Source organism: Tursiops truncatus, chromosome 6 (assembly GCF_011762595.2).
Source record: "Tursiops truncatus isolate mTurTru1 chromosome 6, mTurTru1.mat.Y, whole genome shotgun sequence".
NCBI classification, from domain to species: Eukaryota; Metazoa; Chordata; class Mammalia; order Artiodactyla; family Delphinidae; genus Tursiops; species Tursiops truncatus.
The window spans coordinates 6126603-6151823 of NC_047039.1; the positions used below are offsets into that span (position 1 = coordinate 6126603).

The following is a 25221-nucleotide window of genomic DNA, read 5'->3' on the forward strand; positions in this document are numbered from 1 at the left end:
CAGGAAGATTGGTGGAAGCTTCATGCAGGAAGATGCGACGTGGGGATGTGTCTGCAACCAGACTCTTTCCACTGGTGTTTCTGCTGTTGATATTTTTCACCCTTTTCCCACCCCCAACTGTTCACTTCTTTACATCCATGTTAACAAAATATTTGCTAAGAATTATGAGTGTTTTTTTCTCATTCTGCAACTTTTCAAAGTCCAGACATGATGTAGAGAACCTTCATCCAGTAAAGGATTCCACCAATGGTACTATCCGTCCTGTTTTGCTAATACTCTAGGATGGTATTAATTTATCATCCAGGAGAAATGCTAAACCAGGATGACAGGTGCAGACAAAGACCATCCCAGGCCGCTGGGGGCGTCAGGTGACCACATTCTTACACAGTGATCTCTTCCTCACAGCTTTTCTCTGCACCACCTGCCTCATAGCGGAGCTCTCCCAGCTAAGGTAGTGAAGGGAGAAGATGCTTTGAAGCAGGAAGATAACCAGTTCCAAGTTCAAGAACTACCTGAAAAAGAAAAATCTCCCATCATACAGAAGTCATGGACTCCACGTTCGTGCTCCTGGGTCGTAGCTTCCCACACTGCCTGGCTGAGGTCTTGCTGTTCAATCTTCCCATGTTCCTTTACACGTAGACTGGGCAAGGTTATAGTTAATCCTCTGATTTCTCTCCATAAATTGCATATAAATTGAAGGCATCATTCAATCATCATGGAATCAAAAAAAAAAAATACCGAATCTCCACCAGGATTGTCAGGAACCAGGGGTGCAATGAAAAACAGCCCATCGTCATCCTGTCTTCTTTCCACAGCTTCGAAACGTGGCAGCAAATCTCTGCGTGGACAGCAAGCACGGAGCCACAGGGACCGAGCTGAGGCTGGACGTCTGTGTCAAGGACGGTTCTGAGAGGACGTGGTCTCATGAACAGGTGCGTTATGGGGGGAGGGGCTGAGGCAGGCGGGGGGTGGCAGTGTGGGAACAAACCTCTAGGTGGGACCTGGGTGAGGCCCTGAAAGGTCACCACCCAGCTCTGCAGTCAAGGGAATCACTTCACTTCTTTGCTTCCGTTTCTTCTCAGAACAGTCGTGATTGTTAATTGAGGTCGTGTATAAAAATATGCTTTAAATAATAGAAAGGGGGGCTTCCCTGGTGACGCAGTGGTTAAGCACGCTCCCAATGCAGGGGGCCCGGGTTCGATCCCTGGTCAGGGAACTAGATCCCGTATGCCGCGAAGCAACTCAGAGTTCACACGCCACAACTAAGGAGCACACACGACACAACTAAGGAGCACACGCGCCACAACAAAGGAGCCCACCTGCCGCAACTGAGACCCAGTGCAACCAGATAAATAGATAAAATAAATACTAAAAAAAAAATAAAAGGGTGGCAAAAGATAGACCATGCTTTTAAAAAGCTAATAATAACAGAAAGGGTGGTAGAGATGTTGATTGTGACCCTAGTCTTCTATTGCCTTTCCCAGAATGGTAATTTTCAAACCATGCAAAGCTTGTAGAGTGCTACGTAACTCTCCCAAGCAAATTTCATGGTTTTACTGAAAGATTCTCGGTTATTCTGTAAGTTTTTGTGACTTTCTCTAATCTTATTTTCCCCCTCTGGCTGTTTACTGAAAAGAATACTTTACATACACCTCTGGTCGTAGCAGCAGTTTGTAATCTTACACACAAAGGATCGCTTGGAGGCAATAACTCCCCAGCAGGGACTCCAGGGGAGGCTTGAAGACTATTTATTGCTTTTGCTTGAAAAACATTTCAGAGCAATTCACTTTATTAAGTGAGGTATGATTCCTGACCCTCTTTGAAACACCCTTGAAAGGGGCTTTCCTCACACTGTGTCACTGGTAAAAGAGGAGAGACGGTGGGTAGAATTATGTCTGCCCGTTTTTATTATTTGAATATTAAATTATAAAATATTTCAAATAGGAAACTATAAAAGAATTACGGCACACCCTGGTGTACTCATCACACGGACTGAACGAGTATCTACAGCTACTGCCATATTTTTTAGAAGAAAAAAATGTACAGATACAGTGAAAACCCCTCCGCCCCCCCCCCCCCCACAAAAGGATACATCTCAAGTTCAAGATCCTATGTCGGGCTTATGCCTTGTCTCCCAGAATTGTCCACAATGCTTCTCTCATGAAAACCAAGAGTAGGCAAGCAGTCTCCAGTAAGGCATTAGCTCTCTCCTCCAGTGGTTCCTCAAGTGTCCATCATTTTTTTTTTTTTTTTTTTTTTTTGCGGTACGCGGGCCTCTCACTGTTGTGGCCTCTCCCGTTGCGGAGCAGAGGCTCCGGACGCGCAGGCTTAGCGGCCATGGCTCACGGACCCAGCCGCTCCGCTGCATGTGGGATCTTCCCAGACCGGGGCACGAACCCGTGTCCCCTGCATCGGCAGGCGGACTCTCAACCACTGCGCCACCAGGGAAGCTCTCAAGTGTCCATCTTGAACATCAAGTCAGTGAAGCTCCCCGTCCCCCAGCCTGGGTTCTCCACGAGTGGTTTGGGTGTGCAGACCCGGCCTGTCGGCCCCTCTCCACCGAGCATCCCCATCCCTCCCGCCTGCAGTACAGCGCAGAGCCGCTGATTGAGGAAAACAGCAGCAGCAGACCAAGCCCGTGGCACAGCCCAGAGTCCACCCAAACAACCCCTAACCCAACACCACCCCTCCCCGGCCGGGAACCGGGCCCCTGTCCTCTTCTCCCGCAGCCTCGTGGTCTTCTAGAAGGATCATGGGCCTTCGGTCAGGCTAACCTAGATCCCGGCCAGTTTAACCTGTGCGTCCTTGTGAAATCGTTATATCTTTCAAGGCCATAGTCCCTCCCCCTTTAAAGAGGGACAATAACACCCACCTCACGGACAGGGTTATTGTGAGAATCAATATCGTCCGTGATGTCCCAGCATCTTGCACAGGTAGGAGGTGCAGAGCAAATATACTTTGTCTTCTTCCTTCTCACAACCTTCCCCGCGGATCGCTTTATACCAACCCCAAACTAGAAATCTCCCGCCGTCCAAGGCAGCCGCCAAACATCAAATACTACGTCTCACTCACTCAAATACACCCTGCACATGTGGACACGTATCAGATGGGTTTTAAAGCAGGCCCTGCAGCTCAAGGGTCACTGCGGGGTGTGGAATATCCGTGGAAGCTGACGGCCTACTCCATCCTCTGTCCCTTTCTATAAGCACCACGGGGATGTGACCAGGGCGGTGGACGGTGCCAGCCTGTTTCCCCCAAGAAGCAATTCAGACTGCAACCTGGGAACAAAAGAGAAGGCTTCAAGACCAGTCAGTAAGGCTGGCATCTAGGGTGGGAAAGGATATTTTTTAAAAAAGAAAAAGGAGAATGCTATAAGGAAAATCTGTATCTGTTGGGTTAAAGTTCACTCTGCCATCTCTATTCAGCCCAACCAAGAGACACACCTATCCAGCTGGCTGATACGAAGGTTGCATACCTGAATGCCTGGATCAGGTTGAACATCTCCATCCCCTGCAATGTGCTAGAATGCAATATGCTCTGGGCTGCAGATTTTGTTTGACGGCTGCACGTAAATATAAAGAAAACCAGCTACACTGCATACATTTAAAAATTTTTGGTTCAGTTCCTCCCCGACCCCGCCCCACCCCAAGCTAAACTGCAAAAAGCTATGACGTGTAATTCCAGAAATAGTCGCCAGAGGGCAGCACTAGACAAGCAGACAACTATCTAAGAGGAACGAAAGATCGGTTACCACAGCTCGTGAAAGAGATTTCCAGCCTCTAGACACTTCTGAAAACGGGGCAATGCAACAAGGTTGAAAGGAGGTTAAGTCAATCATATCTGAAATACGTATCACCGTATACTGATGTGGAGGTTCAATCATCACAAGCTGCTTCGTCTTCCGGTAGTTAACTGTTCGCTTTTTTTGATATATTACTCAATGACTTCTAAAAATTAGGACTCATTCTTCTACATTTAGATTAAAATTCCCAGAGGAGAAAAGAATATCAGGACAGGAAAGTGATAGGCACTCTTTTTGATTCAAAAGCATTCAAAGAACACCAAAGGGGCACTTATTAGAGCTGGAATGATTTTTTTTTTTAATGGCAAAAATAAAACACAAATGAATAAACAAAATAGTTCTGTGGGGAGTTAAAGAGAGTCTCTGGAAGCTCCTGGTAAGAAAACGGTTTTTGTCACAGAAGAGGGGGATGATTGAGGCTTCCCTGCAAGAAGGGAGCGTGCAATTCATTTTCCAGCCCTCTGTCGAGGCATCACCGCAGCTCCGAGAGCTGGCCCTCAGTTTCCTATGCGGACCAAGAAAGAAAAGAAGAAAAAGGCCTTCATAGGACTGTGAGGTCTGGAAAGAACACTCCCCATGTGTCGTTAGGAGTCTGATGGAAAGGCGGGGTGTGGGGAGTCTTCGGTGCCAGGGGGCAGCCCTGACCTGTGCTGGGAGGAAGCCTGCAGGGGAGTCTCTGTCCTACTGAGGACGTTGCCCTGCCCAGAGCTGGACAGAGATGTGCAGAGATGGAGGCGGATCAGTGCACCTGGTACAGGACAGCTGATGGATACGCAGTGTCAGCCTCAGGACCGAGGATGCCAAACCACAAGGAGAAACATGCGGTAGCTGAGACCTCTACCAACCACACACCAATGCGATAAAATCTAACTAATTACAGAGAGAAAAATAGTTTCCATCTTCTCAGGTCAGGTAGCAACATTGAGATAATAAATTTACGTGCAGCAGCGAGGCTCATGAGCTTGTTCGTATAACACGATACAGACTCAGGCAACGTTACACACACCAAGAAGTACGACTTATGTATCAATCCGAATCCGTTTTAAAGTGTCCCTTCAAAGAGGAAAGTGGAGAAATGAACATCAATTTACTCCAAGGCTGAGGAATTTGAGTCTGAAAAAAAATCAGGAGGTACTGTGCAGGGAACCTGAATAAAATCTGAATACTTCTTGTCAGCGAGGAGCGGCCCAAGGGTTTGCAAACCATCAAATACGTGCACGATGTCTGTCTGTTTCTGCTTTGACACGATTGCACGCGGGCACGTGGGCCTAAGGAATGAGACGCTCGGTGCCTGATTGGTTCCTCACTACCATTAGGATAAGCTATGTGGCAGGAGACAGCATTTCAAAGACACGAGAGAGAAAAATCTTAGCTAATGGCAGGTGCAGAAGAATAAAGCCGTTTATATAATCCGAAGACGCATCTCCCCGGACGCAGGAAAGTAAGCACCAGGTGATAATAATAATACTAATGCCTCCAACACTGAAGCCTACAAGCGGATGATCAGTCTGCACAGCTGAGAATGATTACTGCACCCTAATAACAAGGCTGGAAACAAGAACTAAAAGTCACCCGAGGGTGCCCTGAGATGTAATTGTGACAGCAGATGAATAAATCAGCTGAGAGACGAATGTGCCCGTTTGCTTTCACGCAGGTATTCTTTTGGACTTGACTGATCTATTTGATAAAAAGTAAAGAAAGGAAACAGAAAGAAAGTCAAAAGTAAGAGAAGTCTGTCTACAGAGGCGTACACAAGCCTGGACTCCTGAAGTGTGCCAGTGGCCAGTCCTTGCACTTCTGCAGGCCAATTGTCCCCAGCTGGGTGATGATGACAGAGCCTTTCAGCTCTGACTTCTACATGTATAAAAACCAAAAAGAGGAAAAGAGACAAAGCAGAAAATCGATAAACCCTCAAGGCCACCGGTTCCTGCGTGGGTTGCACAGCTTATAGTACCTAGGGGTTGTGATATTTAAATAACATAAAGATTTAAGCAATGACAGGTGTACAGGCCAGAAAATTTTTATTCTAATAATAGGTAACTGAGCCTAGAATCATTGAAATTGAAAGCTCAAAAAAATTAATTATTGTTGTAATTAGACACAAACAACACAAATTCATTAGAGAACCTGAAAAGACTAATTTTTAGTTCCTCTTGACAGTTATCTCAATGCCATTTCTGTTAATATAATGAGTGCAAGTTTTTACTTATTCACTAGAAATTTCATTGGACATTAATTAAATGTCATGAATTGTTCTGGGTGCTGGAAACACGAAGATGAAGAAGATGTGGTTCCTGCCATTACGGGTCTCACGGTCTAGTGAGGGATACAGAAACATAATCGGATAATCATGAGAAATAAGGTGGGGGATGGGAAGGAGGGGTTCAAAGAGAAGGCTTCTTAGCGAGTGGACACCTGAACTTAACCTTCAAGGACTGCTGAGCAGTAACTAGGTTGGCCAGTGAATGTGGGCCTTCCAACCAGAGGGGCTCCTGTGAACAAAGTCACCGAAGGGGAAACACATACCACCTGATTAGTGCAAGGAACTACAGTTTTTTAAAACTGAGATATAATTCACATACAGTTTTATATTAGTTTCAGTAATACAACATATTGACTCGATATTTGTATCTATTGTGAAATGATCGCCCCAGTAAGTCTAGTTAACATTCGTCACCAAACATACAGAATTTTTTTCCTGTGATGAGAACTTTTAAGATCTACTCTCTTAGCAACTTATATATCTTTTATTGTTGATAGAACATAAACTAAAGGGAAAGGGATGCAGCTGGAAAACATGGCAAAGTCCAGATCGTGGAAAGTTCTTTATGTGTTAAAGAGTCTGAACTTCATTCTCTCTAAGGGTTATGTGAAAATATGGTAAGATTTCAGGTTAAGAGGTAACATGGTCATATGGGTATTTTAAACTCTAATTCGAAAAGATACATGCATCCCAATGTTCACTGCAGAAGTATTTACAATAGCCAAGACATGGAAGCAACCTAAGTGTCCATCGACAGAGGAATGGATAAACAAGATGTGGTACATATATACAATGGAACACTACTCAGCCATAAAAAAAGAATGAAATAATGCCTTTTGCAGCAACATGGATGGACCTGGAGATTATCATACTAAGTGAAGTAAGCCAGAGAAAGACAAATATCATATGATATCACTTATATGTGGAATCTAAAAAAAAGGATCCAAATGAACTTAGGTACAAACAGAGATAGACCCACAGACATAGAAAATAAACTTATGGTACCAAAGGGGAAAGGCAGGGGAGGGATAAATTAGGAGTTTGGAATTAACATATACACACTACTATATATAAAATAGCTAACCAACAGGGAACTATACTTAATATATTATAATAACCTATAAGGGAAAAGAATCTGAAAAAGAATAGATATATATGTATAAATGAATGACCATGCTTTATACCTGAAACTAACACAATGTTGTAAATCAGCTATACTTCAATTTAACAGAAAACGATATGAAGGAACCAGAAGAGGAAGGTGGGAAAGAAAGCAATTAGAAGGTCATTTCAAGAGTCCAGACAAGAAACATTGAGAGCAAAGGTGGTGGAGACAGAGGGGAAGGGACCACTTCCTGTAATACTTAGAAGACAAAAGTGGTGAGACTTGGTGATGGAGTAGATGAAGATGATGAGGGAGACCAAGGACATAAAGACAAAGGACGCCCAGGTTGAGAAGCTAAAGATGTGGCCAACTAAAACAAAACACAGGAGCAGAAACAGGTTTAGAAGGGAAGGAAGTCAATGGAACTCAGGATGTGGTGACTTTGAGATGTCCACAGGGCACGTAGGAGGGAAATCCTACACAGGGTTGGACATAACACAGATGATGAGTTATCCACGTGCCAGTGAGAGTTAAACTGAGCATGTGTGAGACCAGCCAGGGAAGGTGCAAGGACGGGATCTGAGGAACCCTGAGCTGGACCTACATTGAAGGGATAGATAGAAACGGGATATGGGCAGGACAGAGTTCTAGGATAACACAGGAGCACAGTATCTCAAAAACCAAGGGAGCGGTAGGTCCCGATTTGAAGGGAGTGATCAAAACCAGAAATAGCTGAACAGACACTTTTCCTTGAGAAATGACTCCCCTGCAAAGGGTTTGAATGAATCTAAAAATGCCTCAGGGGCTTCCCTGGTGGCGCAGTGGTTGAGAGTCCGCCTGCCTGTTCAGGGGACATGGGTTCATGCCCCGGTCTGGGAAGATCCCACGTGCCGCGGAGCGGCTGGGCCCGTGAGCCATGGCCGCTGAGCCTGCGCGTCCGGAGCCTGTGCTCCACAACGGGAGAGGCCACGACAGTGAGAGGCCCGCGTACGGCAAAAAAAAAAAAAAAAAAAAAAAGATAAAAATGCCTCAGACCACAATCATATTAAAACGACAACAATGAATCTAGGGAAAGAGACCACACAATTCCTCTTCATGAATCTATTTCAAATGCCTAACCTAAAACACCTTCCTCTATTTAAAACATCCTATTTTGTCGTGTCTCCCAGGGAAACAGAATGCAATCTCTTGCCACAACTCAGACAGTAGGCTTCATGTGTTTGATTTAGATGAGTTCTTTCCGAGTTTCTTCAGACCACTTAACCCAGCTTTTTCAAGTTTTCTGCAGTTTCCCCACCATTTAACTGTTTTTGTTAGCCATCCGTGGAATTTTGCCAGATTCTCTGCATTTTTTTACCCAGGTAGGACCCCAAAATTGCGGTAATCTGCAGCTTGACAGAGCCGAGTGTATTGTCTGCTTATAGCTCAGCACTGTGCTTGTTTTTACATCCACAGAGTCTCCTGACATTGAGATGTTAGAACTGGAAGAAATCCTAGGGCTGATCTAGTCCATTTTCCCACTTACTTAAGGATTTCTCGTACTGAACCCCTCAAATGGTTATCCAGCTCAAACTCCAAAAAATACCCTTTCCTTACAGATGTGTAGTTTTTTCAATTTAATACATTGTAAAATCAATTTAGTGCATCCATAAGTCACATTTTTTTAATAATAGAATGGGGACTTCCCTGGTGGCGCAGTGGTTAAGCAATGCCTGCCAAAGCAGGGGAGGTGGGTTCGAGCCCTGGTCCAGGAAGATCCCACATGCTGCGGAGTAACTAAGCCTGTGCGCCACAACTACTGAGCCTGTGCTCTAGAGCCCGCGAGCCACAACTCCTGAGCCCACGTGCCACAACTACTGAAGCCCGCGCACCTACAGCCCGTGCTCCACAACAAGAGAAGCCACTGCAATGAGAAGCCTGCACGCCACAGGGAAGAGTAGCCCCCCCGCTCGCTGCAACTAGAGAAAGCCGGCACACAGCAACGAAGATCCAACGCAGCCAAAAATAAACATATTAACTAAATTAAAAATAAATTTAATAGAATGGATGGATGGAATAGAATAGACTAAGACAGGAAAAGTTTGGATGGAATATCAGAGTCTATTAAATGCACTGAGGACAAATATTTCATGAAATTTCCATTTCCATTTGCAAAAGGGATCTATGTGTGTTTGCAAACTGTATCTCTTACTGGGAGTCACAGTCCAGAACTTTCTACACTGCCCGGCAGGATTACTCTTACCAACTCCAGGAAACCAATTTGCCTATTCTTTACTTCATCAAGCTTAGCTTTCACTTAAATCAAAATGTTCAAGTTGCTGGCATCCATCCAGTTCAACCCTACTCCTGGTCTTTACTCAGTTAATCTCCTCATTTAGGCTAACTGTGTAACATTTAACCCACTAATTTTTTTTACCTAAATGAAGAAGGTAAAGGACATCATTAAAAAGTTTCTCCCCTCTTTCTGTCCCTCTGTCTCCCTCTGTCTGTCTGTCTGTCCGTCTCTCTCCCTCTGTCTATCTAACCGGAAACACTTCATTTGCTTTTTTGGCCAGGCTGGGCCAAAAGTGCTTCTGGTGTTGCTACAGGGCATTAGCATCCATGCCTTTTTCAGTGCCCCTCTTATGCTGAGACATAGTTCTTTTCTTGTAAATCACGAAGCAGGAGTTCTTCGCAGCTAAAAGACATACCTCCCCCTGCTTCCTAATCTCTCCAAATTCAACTCACCGTAGCTTTTCTGCTATTGTTGCTTTGCTAGCTCTTCACCTTTGGCTGGAGAGAAGATATTCGGCCTGGTGAGCCCCTGCACACCCGAAAATTCTGCTTCGACGCCATCTCCCATAGCAGCCCGGTCACTCTGTATGACTGTCACGGCATGAAAGGGAACCAGCTCTGGGGACATCGAAAGGTAAGGGCCAGCTCGCTGCGGGCAGCGAGCTCTCCAACTGCCCTGCTTAAGGTTTTCTGACGCAAAGGTTTTTGGTTTTAACGCATTGTTTTGATTTAAATTGTTACCTGGCCATTTGGTTCATGCATTTGGAGACCACAGCGACGATGAGGGGAAAGACAAGGGTGTGTAGGAAGGGGCATTGTTTTGGCTTTGCTGGCCGCGTGCACACCCAGCACAGTCAGTTTCGACTTCACATGGCTTTGAGCCAGGACACGAGCCCTACACGGGAAGGGCCTGGTCTCAACCCAGATGGCTCCCAAACGCAGAAGCCATATGCCCTGCAAACAAATGTGCACATGTAGAGTTTTTCGCGACACCAATTCACACACACACAGATTAACACATCTCTTTACTTATTATGCATCTCAGGCTCATTCGCTTGGGAGCTCTTTGGGTTAAGACAATTACATTTACACAAATACTGATATATTCATGTAGATCTAATTGTTGCAACCTTTATATAGAAAGACCTATTTTTAATCTGGCCAAAATCCTGCCCAAGTGTAACAAAGGAAAACTTATTTGGGGAATTTAAAAGTTTAAAGAATTAGAAGGGTAACATTTATTGCTAGAAAAAATAGTTCAAAACTAAATATAAAATCATATTTTATTGAGTTGAGCATTTAAGTAAAGAACAAAGAGCAATTAAATATTTTAAAATATTTTCATGAAGTTATCTTTTGATAGCTTTTTAGAATACAATTTTTTTCTCAGCTTCTTTGGTTTCTAAGGCAGGACTCGGCTGTCAATTAGCAAGAACTCATAAGTTCCCTTCTGCCCCTCAAGTTTGTAGAATTGCTAGGGGCCTCCCCAGCCAGGTGGAAGATGCCCTCTGTTTGCCTTTTCACACTGTGGAATGATTCAGCCTCACCCCAGACTGTCAGGGAAATGTCCCACCCACCACTTGAATCAGGAGTGTTGGCCAGCCTTGGCTGTGGTAGTCAGTATCCCCTGAAATCACAGAGAGCTGAAGGGCAAGGTCTGCAGAGAAACAATATGGGGACCACTGGTTTTGATACCTGTTCCCTCACTTAGTAAGCTTTCTGGCATCTACCTCTTAGAGGCGGGCACCGAAAATTATACTCAAAGGCAAACTCATTTGTACAAGTTCATTCCGCACACTGCCACCCACCCCTGCCAACATCTGGTAGGTTGAGGAAAAAGTACAAAACACCAGTTGTTATATCCTCTTAAAAAACAATTTAAAATCAAAAGAGCTAATAAGAAGATGGCATCCGATATGGTACGGGGTGATGGGGGGAAATCAGACAAGAGGAAAACCTCCCTGTTTCCCTTGTGAGATATATCAGAAATGATTAATCTTGTCAAACCCTTTTGCTATTCAATATAGTACAGTCCGTGCGTGGTGCAATAAAGAAGTGTTTTGTTTTGTTTTGTTTTGATGGTTATATGCTGACCGTTAGGAAGTTACTTTCAGGGCACATGGATAAAATACCTGATCTGCCATTTGCCTCGTGTACTGTTGGTCCCCACGGAACAGACCGTTTCTCATCACTGCTTACAGGGACCCGCCAGGCATGACTGTGCTGGGCTCTTTCCTCAGACCTGGCCTCACGTGACTCTGGTTACACTCACCGGTTAGTTACACAGCAAGCACGATGTAGACGTCATCGGGAACCTGGCCAAGGCCTAAAATGGAAAGTTTCTGAAACAGCTCATCTGAGGTGATGATTCAGGCCTGTTCAAATGTACCTGTTTGAGAAAGTCCCTTGTCTATTCCAAGGGCTCTTCCTGAGGCACAGAGCGACAAGTCCCTCTGGCGGGTGCTGCCTTGTCTGTTTGGAGGCATTGCTTGGCCCTGGGGGCTTTGGACGGCTTAGCAATCTTTGGAGTCGGCTTTGGGGTCGCCCTTTGTAGCAGCACACTGACGAATCCACGTGAGACTCTGCTGACTGCCTAAAGGACCCCCGTGGGGCATCTCTGAGGCTCCGTCCTCCTCGTGCTCCAGCTGGTGAGGGTGCTCAGAGCTAGTGCCTTCCACACCTCACAACCAACCACCTGGGCCTGTCACGTACGATCCACAGGGGAAGAAACAGATTTGGGGCCAAGCCAGCATTCAAGCGCAGGTGCATCTGGCCTTGAAGTCTCTCCTCCTTCCTGCGCCCTTAAGCCATCCGATCAATATTCCCCGGGGGGAGTCCTGATGCCTGTTGGATTCTGCATCACCAAGACCAGACAAGCGCTTCTCCCAGGCGCACAGAGATTTCCTGGGTTGAGTAGTGGCTGCCGGCGACCTGCCTGAGTGGGGAAGGGCGCTGTCGGCCCCGTTTTCTGACCTCTCAGCACCCATCAGCTCTCAGACCTTGTTGGCCTTTTTTTTTTTTTCAGGAAGATTTTTCCCCTTTTCCCCCAGCTTTACTGAGATAATTGACACACAACACTGTGTAAGTTTAAGGTATACAACGTAACGATTTGATACACCTGTGAACTGAGAAGTGATGACCACAACAGGTATAGTTAACAAATGCATCACTGTACAGGGTTCTGGGTGTGTGTGTGTGTGTGTGTGTGTGTGTGTGTGTGTGTGTGTGTCTGTGTGTGTGTGTGTGAGGAGAACTGTTAAAATCTACTCTCTAGCAGCTTTCAAGTATATGATACAGAGTTATTCACTGTAGTCCCCATGCTGTGTATTACACCCCCAGAAACTTACCCAGCTTAGAAGTGGACCACCCTCCATGACCCTCCGCCCCCTTGCTCTCAGTTATTTTTCTATGTGGCTCTTTGCCACCACGAGAAAAGGAAGGAATCCCTATCCTAGGGTCGTGTAACTAGGCTCCTGCCCGGCCATCTCCCCTCGTAGCAGGTACCCAGGGTGAGAAATCCCATTTGCGGTTTCTTTCGCCACCAGGGGGACCCCGGCTACAAGAACAATGACTCGCAGAAGAGACCTCAGTAAAAATATTCAAATCACCAGCCGACACTCAAAACGACATCTGAAACAAGAAACTGTCCCGCTGCCTCCTTAACCCCCTACATCTAGTTGGTCTCTAAGACGTGTGAACCCTTCCCTCTCCTTGCCGTCCCTGTGGCCGCAGCCCCGACTGCAGCCCTTCCCAGTCTCAGTCCCGGATTACCGCAAAGGCTCCCTTAAAGGGCCACCCTGCCTCCGCCCTCCCCCCACCCACCAGCCCACCTTCCATCCTGAAGTCAGAGGGATGCCCACAGGAGCTGGTCATTGCATCCCTCTGGTTTATACGTTACTTGGTTTCCCACCGAGAAGATGAAGTACCTTCTCCCAAATTCTCATCCTGCCTCTTCACAATCTGGTCAACGTCACAGTGGCTTGTCTGGCCCAAGACATTCTAATTCATCCTGGAACTGTAATGTGATCTTGAGTGAGTTATTTCACATGTGTGATTTTCAACTTCCACGTCAATAAAGCAGAGACAGTAATTCAGTGAGGTAAACTGTGGAAAACTTCCAGCAAGGTTTCTGACCATATGATTGAATTTCCATCCATGTGGGTGACAAGTACACTTTTTGCACTGGGAATAGTGGTGAGCTATATCCTGCTGTATAGCAATCTATGCTAAGAAATATGAACTACTGTTATCCCCCCAGATCAAGAGCTATCTCCCATGTCCTTTTCTAGTAAGGAAACATTTTTATGGGAGTATAACATAAATCTTCATTGGGGTTTCCCCAGATGGAGACCCTGAAGTGAGAATTGGAGTGCGAGTGGTTTATTTGGGAGATGCCCACCCCCCTCCAAAATCGTAGCAGAGAGTAAGGAAGTGAAACAGGGAAGGGAACCAATACAGGGCCTCTGATAAAGCAAGTACCAGCGTGGGCAAGGGGAGACCAAGCCCACTGACACCTCTGCAATGGTCTACAACACATACCGACGGGAAGGAGGTTGGGATATTTCAACACCACCACAGTCAGTCTTGGTTTACGGCTGCTCCTGGGGGGTGTTTATTCCTGACATCTCTGGGCGGCGGCTCTTACAGACGGAGCTGTTCTAGAGCCCAGAGAACAGAGGCCCTAGAGCGAGATACAGGGGCCAGCTTAAGGAGGTCAGGTCAGCAGGCACTGAAATCCTGGGGCCTGAAGAACTGTGGGTAGACGCTGCCTGAGAACCCAGACCTTCCCATCTTCACCAACACCTGGCACGTTGGTTTCTTTTTCTTTTCCTTTTTCCGTTCTGTGGTTGTAGAGTGAGATCACATGTCTGTTAGCCTTTTTGGAGATCTTCTTTGAGAAGGACCTATTCAAGTCTGTTGACCGTGTTTTAACGTGGGTTGTCTGACTTTGTTTTTTCTTTTCTTTTTTTTTTTTTTTTTAACAGATTTTGAAGAGTGTTTGGTATATCTAGGTATAGTGCTTCGTTGGTTTTTTGTAAATATCTTACTCCAGTCAGTTTCTGGCCTTTTCTCTCTCCTTGATGAAGAGCTGTTCTTTCCGATTAGTGTTTTCTGTGTCCTGTTTAGGAAATCTTTGCCCACACCAAAGTCAAGAAGGTAGTATTCTAAGTCATCTTTGGAAGCTTTGTTGTTTAATCTTCTGCATTGTGGTATATATTCCCTGGAATAGTTTTTGTTTACATTGTTTACAATGTAAAATGGGGCAGTTTGTTTCATATTTATATTCGATTGATCAATCATCATTTACTTAAAAAAAATCATTTTTCCCACTGCAGGGAAGTGGCACCCTTGACATAAGTCGAGGGGCCTTATATGCATGGTCTATTTATGAATCCTCAAGTTTTTAACCCTCTGACTAATAAGTCTTAGCCATACAGAGAGTAAACTGATAGGCAAACTTAACCTAATAAGAACCAAAACCCCATAACATCAGTCTTAGTGGTGAAATGTTTCAACTTCCCTCTGGAGACTGGGAATAAAATATAATGTCTGCTACCGTCACTTCTATTCAACATGGCACAGGGGGGCCTTCCCAGGCCATCAGGCAAGATAAAGAAATTAAAAGGTCTAAGAAACAGAAAGGAAGAAATAAAACAGTCTACTCACAGATGACATAGTTGTGTCCATAAAAAAATCCAAAGGTTATACATCTAAACTATTAAAGTTAGTAAGTACATTCAGCACAGTCCTGGATAGAAAGTAAATATAAGACAATCAAGTGTCTGTATGCCAGCAACAAAATACTGGAAAATGAAATTCTAAACGTATTCCATTTGATCACCATAAAAGTATCAAATAATTAGGAATAACTGTCACAACAGATGCACAAGGCCTTTATACAGAAAACTATGAAACATCACTAAGAGGAACTTCTAAAACTACAAAGGAAAGCTAGCATGTTCAAGGATAAGAAGACAATATTGTGAAGATACCCGTTCTCAAGCAGGTGTTTACATTTCATGCAAAACCAATCAAATCCCAGCAGGTTTATTTGTGGAAATTGATGAGCTGATTCTGAAATGTACATGGAAATGAAAGGGCCAAGAAGAGCCAAGAAAAAGTTGAAGAAGAAAAAGAACAAACATCAAACACTATAAAAGTGCCAGGTACCCAGACATCGCAAAAATGCAATTATTAGTGTAGTGTGCTGTTGGCATAAGGATGGATTGATGCTCTAGAAAGAGAAGCCTGGGTATTGGTAGTTTTTAAAAGCCCCTAAAAGGTTCTGATGGGCACCCAGATAGAGAATCACTTTTCTAGTTCCAGTTTTTACCTACTTTCCTTACCCTACTCTTCCCTCCTACTGTAGTTGGAATTGCCCCTCTGCTTGTATTCCTATAGCATTTTGTTCCCTCCTTTGTACTTAGAACATTGTATTATGCATGGTTAGTCTCCCCTTATAGATGTTAATTATCTGAGGGCAGGAACTTTTTCTTGTATTTCTGTATGGCCTGCCTAATATCTACCACGTAGACATTCGTAAATAAGTATTCATTAAATGGGCTCAATTACTGATGCAATCCCCTCCAGGGACCCCAAGCTGCGCTGGATAAAACTTAGCACATCTTTTGGTCTCAGAACCACGTTCACAGCCTCCCCAAAGTCCAAAAGTGAAAGGCTTACATCACTTTTCTGAGTTGCTCTCTGGGGTGTCCTTATAGTTTAACTTCCATAAGAAAGGGCTTAAAAATAACATCAAACAGGAAAATACAGATAAAAAGACACCTGTCAGGCTAAACTGATAACAGTGAAACAGTCACAGTACTTTAAAAAGTGAATGGGTGGAATTCTTGACATGTGCCCACATCAGACTATTTATGGTACCTTATGTTACGTGCCAGGGCTTTAGCTTCTCAGCTCATAAAATCCTGCTGGTCCACAAAGATGCCAGATGGATGGCCACAAGGTTGTTATTTTTAAATCATTCCGGTTTGGTATTGATTTAGGACCTAAAATGAGGAAACGGAGTTTAATTAAAAGGCGTGAAATTCGACTCTGGTTCTGATAAATGAAGCCCCACTACAAAATCCTGGACTTGTGGTCATGCATAGACAGTCACACTATCCCTGATCAGCCCCTTCGTTTCTGGACAGTCCCAAGTATTATAAAGCTCTAAGACTTTTGGTACCGCACAGATTAAGTTTCATCCATTTTGGTCAAGACAGAGTCCAGATCCTTGAACAATGCTGGTCTGATCTTTACTCCTTACTTCCAGTTACATGGCCCAACTTCCTGCCACTGCTATTCAGATAACTTCATTGGGACCTACCTCAGCCTCCTGGACACAGATTCTTAACACACTCCAGATGGTCCTAGAGGGTGGCGTGATGCCCAAAAGGGAACACAGTATTCTAGGTGTGTTTAACCGAAGAACAGAATCAGTTTCTAGCACCCCTTTGTTATGAGCAGTATATGCCTGTTGAATTAGCTCGAGTTGATTGATTTTCTGCCTTAACTTCACGTACTTGGCCTCTTAATGAGCTTTCAGTATTAAAAAACCACTCTTGCTTTGCTACACAGGTACGTCTCTGTAGTCTTCTACCTGTACAGTTCACCTTTTTTTTTTTTTTTTTTGCGGTACGCGGGCCTCTCACTGTTGTGGCCTCTCCCGTTGCAGAGCACAGGCTCCGGACGCGCAGGCTCAGCGGCCACGGCTCACGGGCCCAGCCGCTCCGCGGCATGTGGGATCTTCCCGGACCGGGGCACGAACCCGTGTCCCCTGCGTTGGCAGGCGGACTCTCAACCGCTGTGCCACCAGGGAAGCCCCAGTTCACCTTTTATACTTGGGTAGCCATCCATTGGTTTCTATTAAATTCTCCCTCACGAGATTTACCCCAGCCTGGATTTCAACTCTTTGATCCAGCTTATTACCAGGTGAACTAGTTTTACTCCAGCCGTGAGTTAGGGCAAAGTAGCGCGCACTCAGGCCCTCATCTAAGCTGTTGATCCCAGTGAACAAGGCCCAGAACCGAGCCCTCCATCCTATGACAGAGGAGACATTGGTCCATCGGGTGCAGTTACTCAACCAGATACAAATTCACCTAATGGTGAATTATCTTCTAGCCCATATTTCTCCAGCTTACCCATAGGAAAACAAAGGGAGATTTTTAAACATCTTGCTGAAAACCAGATGCACAATGTCTACATCATACCCTATACTCTGAAAATAATAGGAGACACAATAGGAGACATGAGCATTGTACCCTGAGAAGTTCCGATCTTCAAAGATGAGGGAGGTTAACTCCCAGGACGGGAGTACATACACCCCTGCAAAGAAGCTACATTTTCAGCAGTGTTGCCTTCCCATTCTGTTTCTGTGTGTCTAATCCAGCTGAAGTCATTTCGTCGTCACGTCCTTTTAACTTTTGCCATATCTGGGTACCTTAGCCATATCCCTGCCCGTTACCATTTTACCTAACAGGCTGCACTGCCACGCTCTGGTCACTAGTAAAAAGATTTCATCATAATCTATCTCAGGCTCTAACATATGGACAGACACTTCCTGAACTGAAGGCCTGTCAAGATGGAGATTGTCAAACTTTAAAGGATCAGGCTAATTGAAACTATACACATTTGAAATTAGTATTTGCTAAGGAGGACAGTTCTTCCCTGCTGAGCATGTGTGGGTCTAGAGCAGGACTGCTAGTTGGCTCGGCTAAGAAGGGAGTGAGGGCCTTCCCTGGCGGTCCAGTGGTTAAGACTCCATGCTTCCAATGCAAGGGGTGAGGGTTCGATCCCTGGTCAGGGAACTGAGATCTCACATGCTGTGCAGCATGGTCAAAAAATTTTAAAAAGAAGAAGAGGAAGAAGACGGAGGGGGGTGGTACAGGCTGAGGCTGAGAGCACAGGGGCTGGACCCTGAGGGACCTGGGATTTGAGTTCTGGCTCCACGGTGGTCCTAGCTCTGGGACCTTGGGAAACCTCCTTACTCTGTGCTTCTGCTTCCTCGTTTATCAAATGACGATAATAACAGTATCTACCTTAGAAGATTATCGTGATGATGAAATAAAAGCTAAAGGCACCTAGAACACGGCACTTAATAAGAGTTCAATGAGTGTCAGCTATTACTCTCTTAGGTGCCCGAAAAACTTCTCCTGATTTGACTTTAGCTCTCCTAGTAAGTTTACATAGAGGAAACGATAGGCTGTCTAGTCGTCTTCCTATACTATTTTAGCTATTTAACTGTCGCTAAATATTAGAATGTAAATTCCACAAGAGCAGGGATTTTTCTCTGCTTTCTTTCATGCAGTATCCTCAGTACCTAACACACTGCTTGGCACGTAGTAGGTGCTGAATTAGCAGTTGTTAAATAAACAGACGAACCTGGCTTCCTGTTTGTCCACATTCCCTCTCTCTTCAGGTTGCTTACGTGGATGAAGTAGATAAAATGAGAAAATCTGGGTAGAACATTTAACACTACGAGGCACATAAATACATACTCGATAAATAGCAGCTATTATTATGTTGACGTGACTGATGGCAGGTTTACTGAGGGGAGATGAACAGCTATGGACAGATGGAAACAAGATATGGAACAGATGGGTTTTCTCTAGTCTTGGAGTTTTCAGTCTAGTGGGGAAGCAGACAGATTTTTAAATTGAATACATTAAGTGTACAGGATAATATGGGAACGGGACACTGGGCTCTACCCAGGTCAGAGAGGTATGCAAGGCTGCTCTGACACAGTAGCTTTTAAACGGAGACCTAAAAGATGAGTAGGATTTAGGCAAGTGAAGAAAAGGATCTGAACAAGAATGGATATATGTATTGGGTTGGCCAAAAAGTTCATTCAGTTTTAAGTAAAAATAAAAGACACATTTTTCATTTCCCCCAAGAACTTTATTGAACAACGTATTCATTAACCAAATGAACTTTCTTTTATGTAACGTTGGCAGGAGTTTGGTTTATTTTTATTTATTTATTTATTTATTTACTTATTTATTTTGCCTGTGCTGTGTCTTCATTGCAGCATGTGGGATCTTTAGTTGAGGCATGCGGACTCCTTAGTTGCGGCATGCAGGATCTAGTTCCCCAACCAGGGATCGAACCCGGGCCCCCTGCATTGGGAGCTCGAGGTCTTACCCACGGGACCACCAGGGAAGTCCCCCAAATGAACTTTTTGGCCAAACCCATATACGTATAACTGAATCACTTTGCTGTACACCTGAAACTAACACAACATCGTAATCAATTATACCCCAATATAAAATAAAAATTAAGTTTAAAAAAAATCCCAGATACAGGGATCGGCTTGTGCAAATGCCCTCGGGTAGGGAAGAGCTTGGTTTTCTTGGAAGAACGGAGAAGCCGGTTGAAGCGTCTGCGTGTGAGGGGAAATGATGAATCCTAAGGCCAGGGGCAGGGCTGCCTATACAAGACCTCGGGACCATGCTAAGAATTTAGCAAAGAGGCTGGGAAGTCTTTGAATGGTGTGAAGAGCAGAGATTTAACAAATCACAACCGATTCTGTAATGATCCTGGCCGCTCTGAGAATTGAGGGTATACTCACGCCCATCACTTGCCTGTAGCCCAGAAAACCAGCAATGGAGCAGCAGGCAGGGCTGCGGGGCTGCCAGCACTGTCTCAGCGCACACACCGAGGACTGTGTTGGTAGGGGCATCAGAAGCATTATTTCTGATTGGCCAAATTATCCACTGATGCAGGAAGACCAATTTTCTCCTCCTGTGAGGAACTGTACCTGTCCAAAGAAAAAATTGAAAAGGATAGGCAATCACACTGCTTTGTCCCTTTTATGCCTGTCAAGGTGTTACTCTCCTTCTCCCAGATGCCAACGGCAAAAATAGGCAGGAAAAAACCACCTGATGTGGCTTTCTTCCAGAGCTCAAAGGGCCACTCACAAATCCACCTGGTTCTTCTCCACGACCCTAGGAGGTGGGAAGGCGGCTATTTTTGTCCCTTAGCTCATCCCTCCCTCATCTTCCCACTCCATTCGTCTTGCAGATGGAAAACTGAAATCACTAGCAAACGAAGGGGCCATCAGAGATTCTTGTCAGAGATAAAACTAGGATTAAAACCTAGTCCCACAATTCCGAGCCTTCCTTCTCTCGTATCCATACTAGAAACAAAAGGACATGAAGGCGATGTCTCTCACAAATGCATTTGCTGTCAATGTGAGTTACACAGAAATGAACAGTCAGCAGGAGGGAGTAACTCGCCTCTCCCCACTTTACAGAGAAGCTATCTTGAGGTCCAGTCTATACCCAACTGCTTCCGGGGCATCTAAACCTGGCTGTCCCCTAAACACCTACGACTCGTTATACCTGAAACAGAGATCATCCTTCCCGCCCCCAATCCTACTCCTCTCTGCATTTCTCACCTCAACACTGCTTTTCCTCTAGTTCTTCACTTCCTCCACCTTAATCCCCACGTCCCATCAGTCAGAATGCCCTGTGCATTCACCTCCTGAAAAAGCTTTCCAACCATGTCTCATGTCACCCCCAACTCTTCCCTATTGCTGTCAAATCTGGACCCCTGCAGTAGCCTCCAGCTGTGTCCTGAGTCCCCCACTCCCACCCCATTCTCCTCTCTGCCACTAGCATGAGGCAACCAAGATCCTTAACTCCACTGTTCTAAATCCTCCAACCACCATCCCGCACGCTTGCCTGAAAAGTCAAGCCTTAGCGTCACACCGCAGTCTCTTCATGATGTGGAATTCATGTCACCCTCTGGAATCTTCCCCCTTGCTCCTTGGGCTTGGGCCACGCCAAGTGACCTGCTGGTCCCCAGCACGTGATGGACGGAGCCCTCCATCACCTCTGACGCATCTCCTACCACTCTCCCTCACCCTGGCCTCCTCATGTTTCTGTAATCCACACACTGCATCCCTGCTTAGGGCCTCCGCACTGGCCATTGCCCCATCTTGCACCTCTTCCTCCAGATACTCGCATGGCCAATTCCCTTACCTTCTTCATCACCTACTCAAATGTCACCTTCCCAGTGAGGTTTACCCTTGCCTCCCTATTTAAGTTTGCCCACCAGCCCTTCCCTTGGCACTCCAGTTTCTCCGGACTGCTTTGATTTGCTCCGTGTCACCTTTGAACAGGCCATGGAAACGATTACACTCATGGTTTATGGTCTGTGCCCTACTGCTCTACCCCCAACCCCACCTCTAGAATGTAAGCCCCAGGAGGGCAGGAATTTTTATATTATTAAGGTTATTGATACATCCCAACCACCTAAAACAGTGCCTGACAGATAGTAAGCACCCTGTAGACTCTTGCTGAATAAATTGAATGCATAAATATACCTGTTAGTTCACATCTCTCTGTTCACACATCCTTCTTTATTCATCCTATTCCCCCACAGCTACAATCTCATTGACACTTTCTGCTTCAAACATGTCTTGTTTACCTATTGGTCTCCCCCACTTCTTGGGCCAGGGGAGGCATCTTAGGTTATCTTTCTATGCCTACTTCCTAACACACACCGGAAAATAAAAAGCGCTTAATAAATATTTGTTGAACTCATGTTGTATTTCAGGCAACACATACAAACTCGGACCATAACTATACAGAAGAGCTCATTCCTGAACTAATTACTTTGGTTCCATAAATCTTTTGCTTAAACCAGGAGGTACTGATGTATCCATTCGGATAACTGGTCGAGGCAGGTGCCAATTTTTGCAAATTCTATTTCGCCAGTATTTCAGAAAATGCAATTTGGTCTTGAATAGCTGGTCTCAGACCAGATGGTTAGTACGTTCTGATTTTTAGAATTGGGGATGCTCCTTGACTGAAAATAAATTAAGAGGAGAACAGGCGTGGAATAACTATTACTTTGTTAGTTACTGCACGTAGGACATTGTGCCAGCGATTTTACATATATTAACTCATTTTATCCACAGCAAACTCGTGAAGCAGATATTATTATCTATATTTCACAAGTGAGGAAGCTGAGGTTCAGAGAATTAAGTAATCAACCAGGGTCATGTAACAGATGAATGGTGTGACAGGAATGTGACCAAATTTCCTATGGAATAAAGCCCTGGCCCCCTGCACCCTGCCACCGTGTGGGTGTTTATTCTCAGGGTCATCTTCTTGTACGTTACGAACTCACCCACCTATTTTATTGTCTCTGCATCTTTTTTTTTTTTTTTTTTTTTTTGCGGTACGCGGGCCTCTCGCTGTTGTGGCCCCTCCCATTGCGGAGCACAGGCTCCGGACACGCAGGCTCAGCGGCCATGGCTCACGGGCCCAGCCGCTCCGCGGCATGTGGGATCTTCCCGGACCGGGACACGAACCCGCGTCCCCTGCATCGGCAGGCGGACTCTCAACCACTGCGCTACCAGGGAAGTCCTCTGCATCTTTGACGTCTGATTCTTTTACTACCCTGAACACAGTGGGTAATGTTTTCTACAACATACCTGTTCTTTTAAAATTTGGACCCTACGGAAGTACAGAATCTAATAAAATTTCGTGCTGGCCTGGGAATACCCTGGAGTGTCACACCAGCTTGCTTTGAGGAGGTGTCCCTCTCCAGGACCTACTTGAAAAGTCCCACCCAGCCTTCACCCTGGGGACCGATTGGAATTTAGCCTGACCTGTTTGGTTATGAAGGGCAGTGCCGTAATGCTGAATCTGAAGGTTTTCATTTCCTGCTCAAGGATGTCTAACTTTCTTAGGCAAAAACAAAACAGAAAAAAACAAGGGAGGAAGCGGTCAGGGAAGGCGGGAGGATGCAGGAGATACAGTTTGCGGCATTACTTTGTGAACACCCGGGGCACAGGCTCTGCCCTGCCTCCGGACTGAACAGAGAAGAGTCCAGGTAAAAGTGCCCTTTCAGGAGAGTTGTTAGGGAACAGCAGACTTGCCAGAGGGCTCAGAACTCTATCCCAGAGGAGAAAACTCTATTTGGTTCTGTGCCAGCATATCTTGTCATGACGGAGGAGACTAAAGGAGAAAAGGGCTGTCGTAGTGTGTAGATGTCCATCCCAGTCTCCCAATTCATCCCTCCCCTCCCTTACCCCTGGGTAACCATAAGTTTGTTTTCTACATCTGTAACTCTATTTCTGTTTTGTAAATAAGTTCATTTGTACCCTTTTTTTAGACTCCACATATAAGCGATATCATATGATGTCTTTCTCTGTCTGACTTACTTAGTATGACAATCTCTAGGTCCATCCATGTTGCTGCAAATGGCATTATTTTGTCCTTTTTTTTTTTTTGCGGTACGCGGGCCTCTCACTATTGTGGCCTCTCCCGTTGCTGAGCACAGGCTCCAGACGCGCAGGCTCAGTGGCCATGGCTCACGGGCCCAGCCGCTCCGCAGCACGTGGGATCCTCCCAGACCGGGGCATGAACCCACGTCCGCTGCATCAGCAGGCGGACTCTCAACCACTGCGCCACCAGGGAAGCCCTATTTTGTCTTTTTTATGGCTGAGTAATATTCCACTGTATACACACTACTATATATAAAATAGATAACTAATAAGAACCTACTTGTATTGCACAGAGAACTCTACTCAACACTCTATAATGGCCCATATGGGAAAAGAATCTAAAAAAGAGTGGACACATGTATAACTGAATCACTTTGCTGTACACCTGAAACTAACACAACATTGTAAATCAACTAGACTCCAAGAAAAATTTTTTCAAAAGGGCTGGTGTAGGACAAGAGGCCACATTTACCAACGACGGTGCGCCAGCCAGGAGAAGCATCAGTAATGACGTTTAGCGATGCAGAAGCTGAGCTGAGGAGAAATATAATGATGGCAATGTACGTAGCTCCCAAGGTCAGAGTGGAAAACGCATGTTTTGGGGACACTAAAGGTGCTTCCAGAAGGTTCCCCTTCAGGACCTGCTGGACACGCCAAAGACACGGAAGCTCAGTCCACAACCAGAGAGCAATCATCTGTTAGTCCCCAGCATATGGTTGATAGGGTCTATTGGAAGCCCTGTCATTCGTCCCCAGTGAACTTTGGGAAAAAATGTTCATTCAATTTTATGGCTGGGAGAGGCTTCAGAGATGGATGTTATCCACCCCCTCGTTTTACTGATGAAGCTTCTCAGACGCAGATAGATGTGGGGAATTCTACTTTTCAACGTTTATGAGAACATGACGTATAGTTACAGAAACATACTCCGGAGGGTTCAGGGTCGTGCTGAACCTGTTCATCCCACCCGACTGTCCCCACGAGCATACCTGGATCTGCCAGAGCATGTATTCCAGCTGGAGATTTGGAAAAGTATGATCACCTTATGGCTTGGAAAATAACATTCGGAAAAATTAAATGTTCAGAAGATCTGGTTTGCCTTTTGCATCTGCGCTGAGGCGCACACACTGAGAAGGGAAGAGAATTAAAACACGTTCTACTCCTTTTTTCCTCATTTTTTAGTTTTTACGGACATACGTGTTTGGGGAGAGAAACTGCAAGTCTATGGGGGGATCCCCGCTTGAGCTACTGACAAAAGTGACAATGGGAAGAAATCTAGACAGTTAAGAAGGAAAAGAAGTACATGGATGTGGAGCAGAGTGAGTTTTAGAATTTAGCAGGTCACATAGAATTATCACGAATGTAACAGCTTAAGGATGCTCTTTGAAAAGCTGATGGAAATATATTAGGCCTGTGTAGCTAAATTGGTAGAAAGTGGGGCAGGAGACGGAGTGGGAGGGATGCTGGGGAGGAGGGGGGTGGGAGGGCCAAGGAGCTGCTGCCTAGGGAGGCGCGGGGGCGTCTGTGGGCTGGGATCTGTG

At 45.3% G+C, this 25221-nt stretch overlaps 1 protein-coding gene across 1 annotated transcript in view; it reads left to right on the forward strand.

Moving 5' to 3' along the window:
• GALNTL6 (polypeptide N-acetylgalactosaminyltransferase like 6) overlaps nt 1–25221 on the forward strand; it is a 1145577-nt gene that overhangs the window by 1118708 nt on the left and 1648 nt on the right. The window contains exons 10-11 of the mRNA XM_033857546.2: nt 816–932; nt 9929–10078. Of these exons, the coding sequence (XP_033713437.1) occupies nt 816–932; nt 9929–10078 (267 nt within the window). The remainder of the gene's footprint in view (nt 1–815; nt 933–9928; nt 10079–25221) is intronic.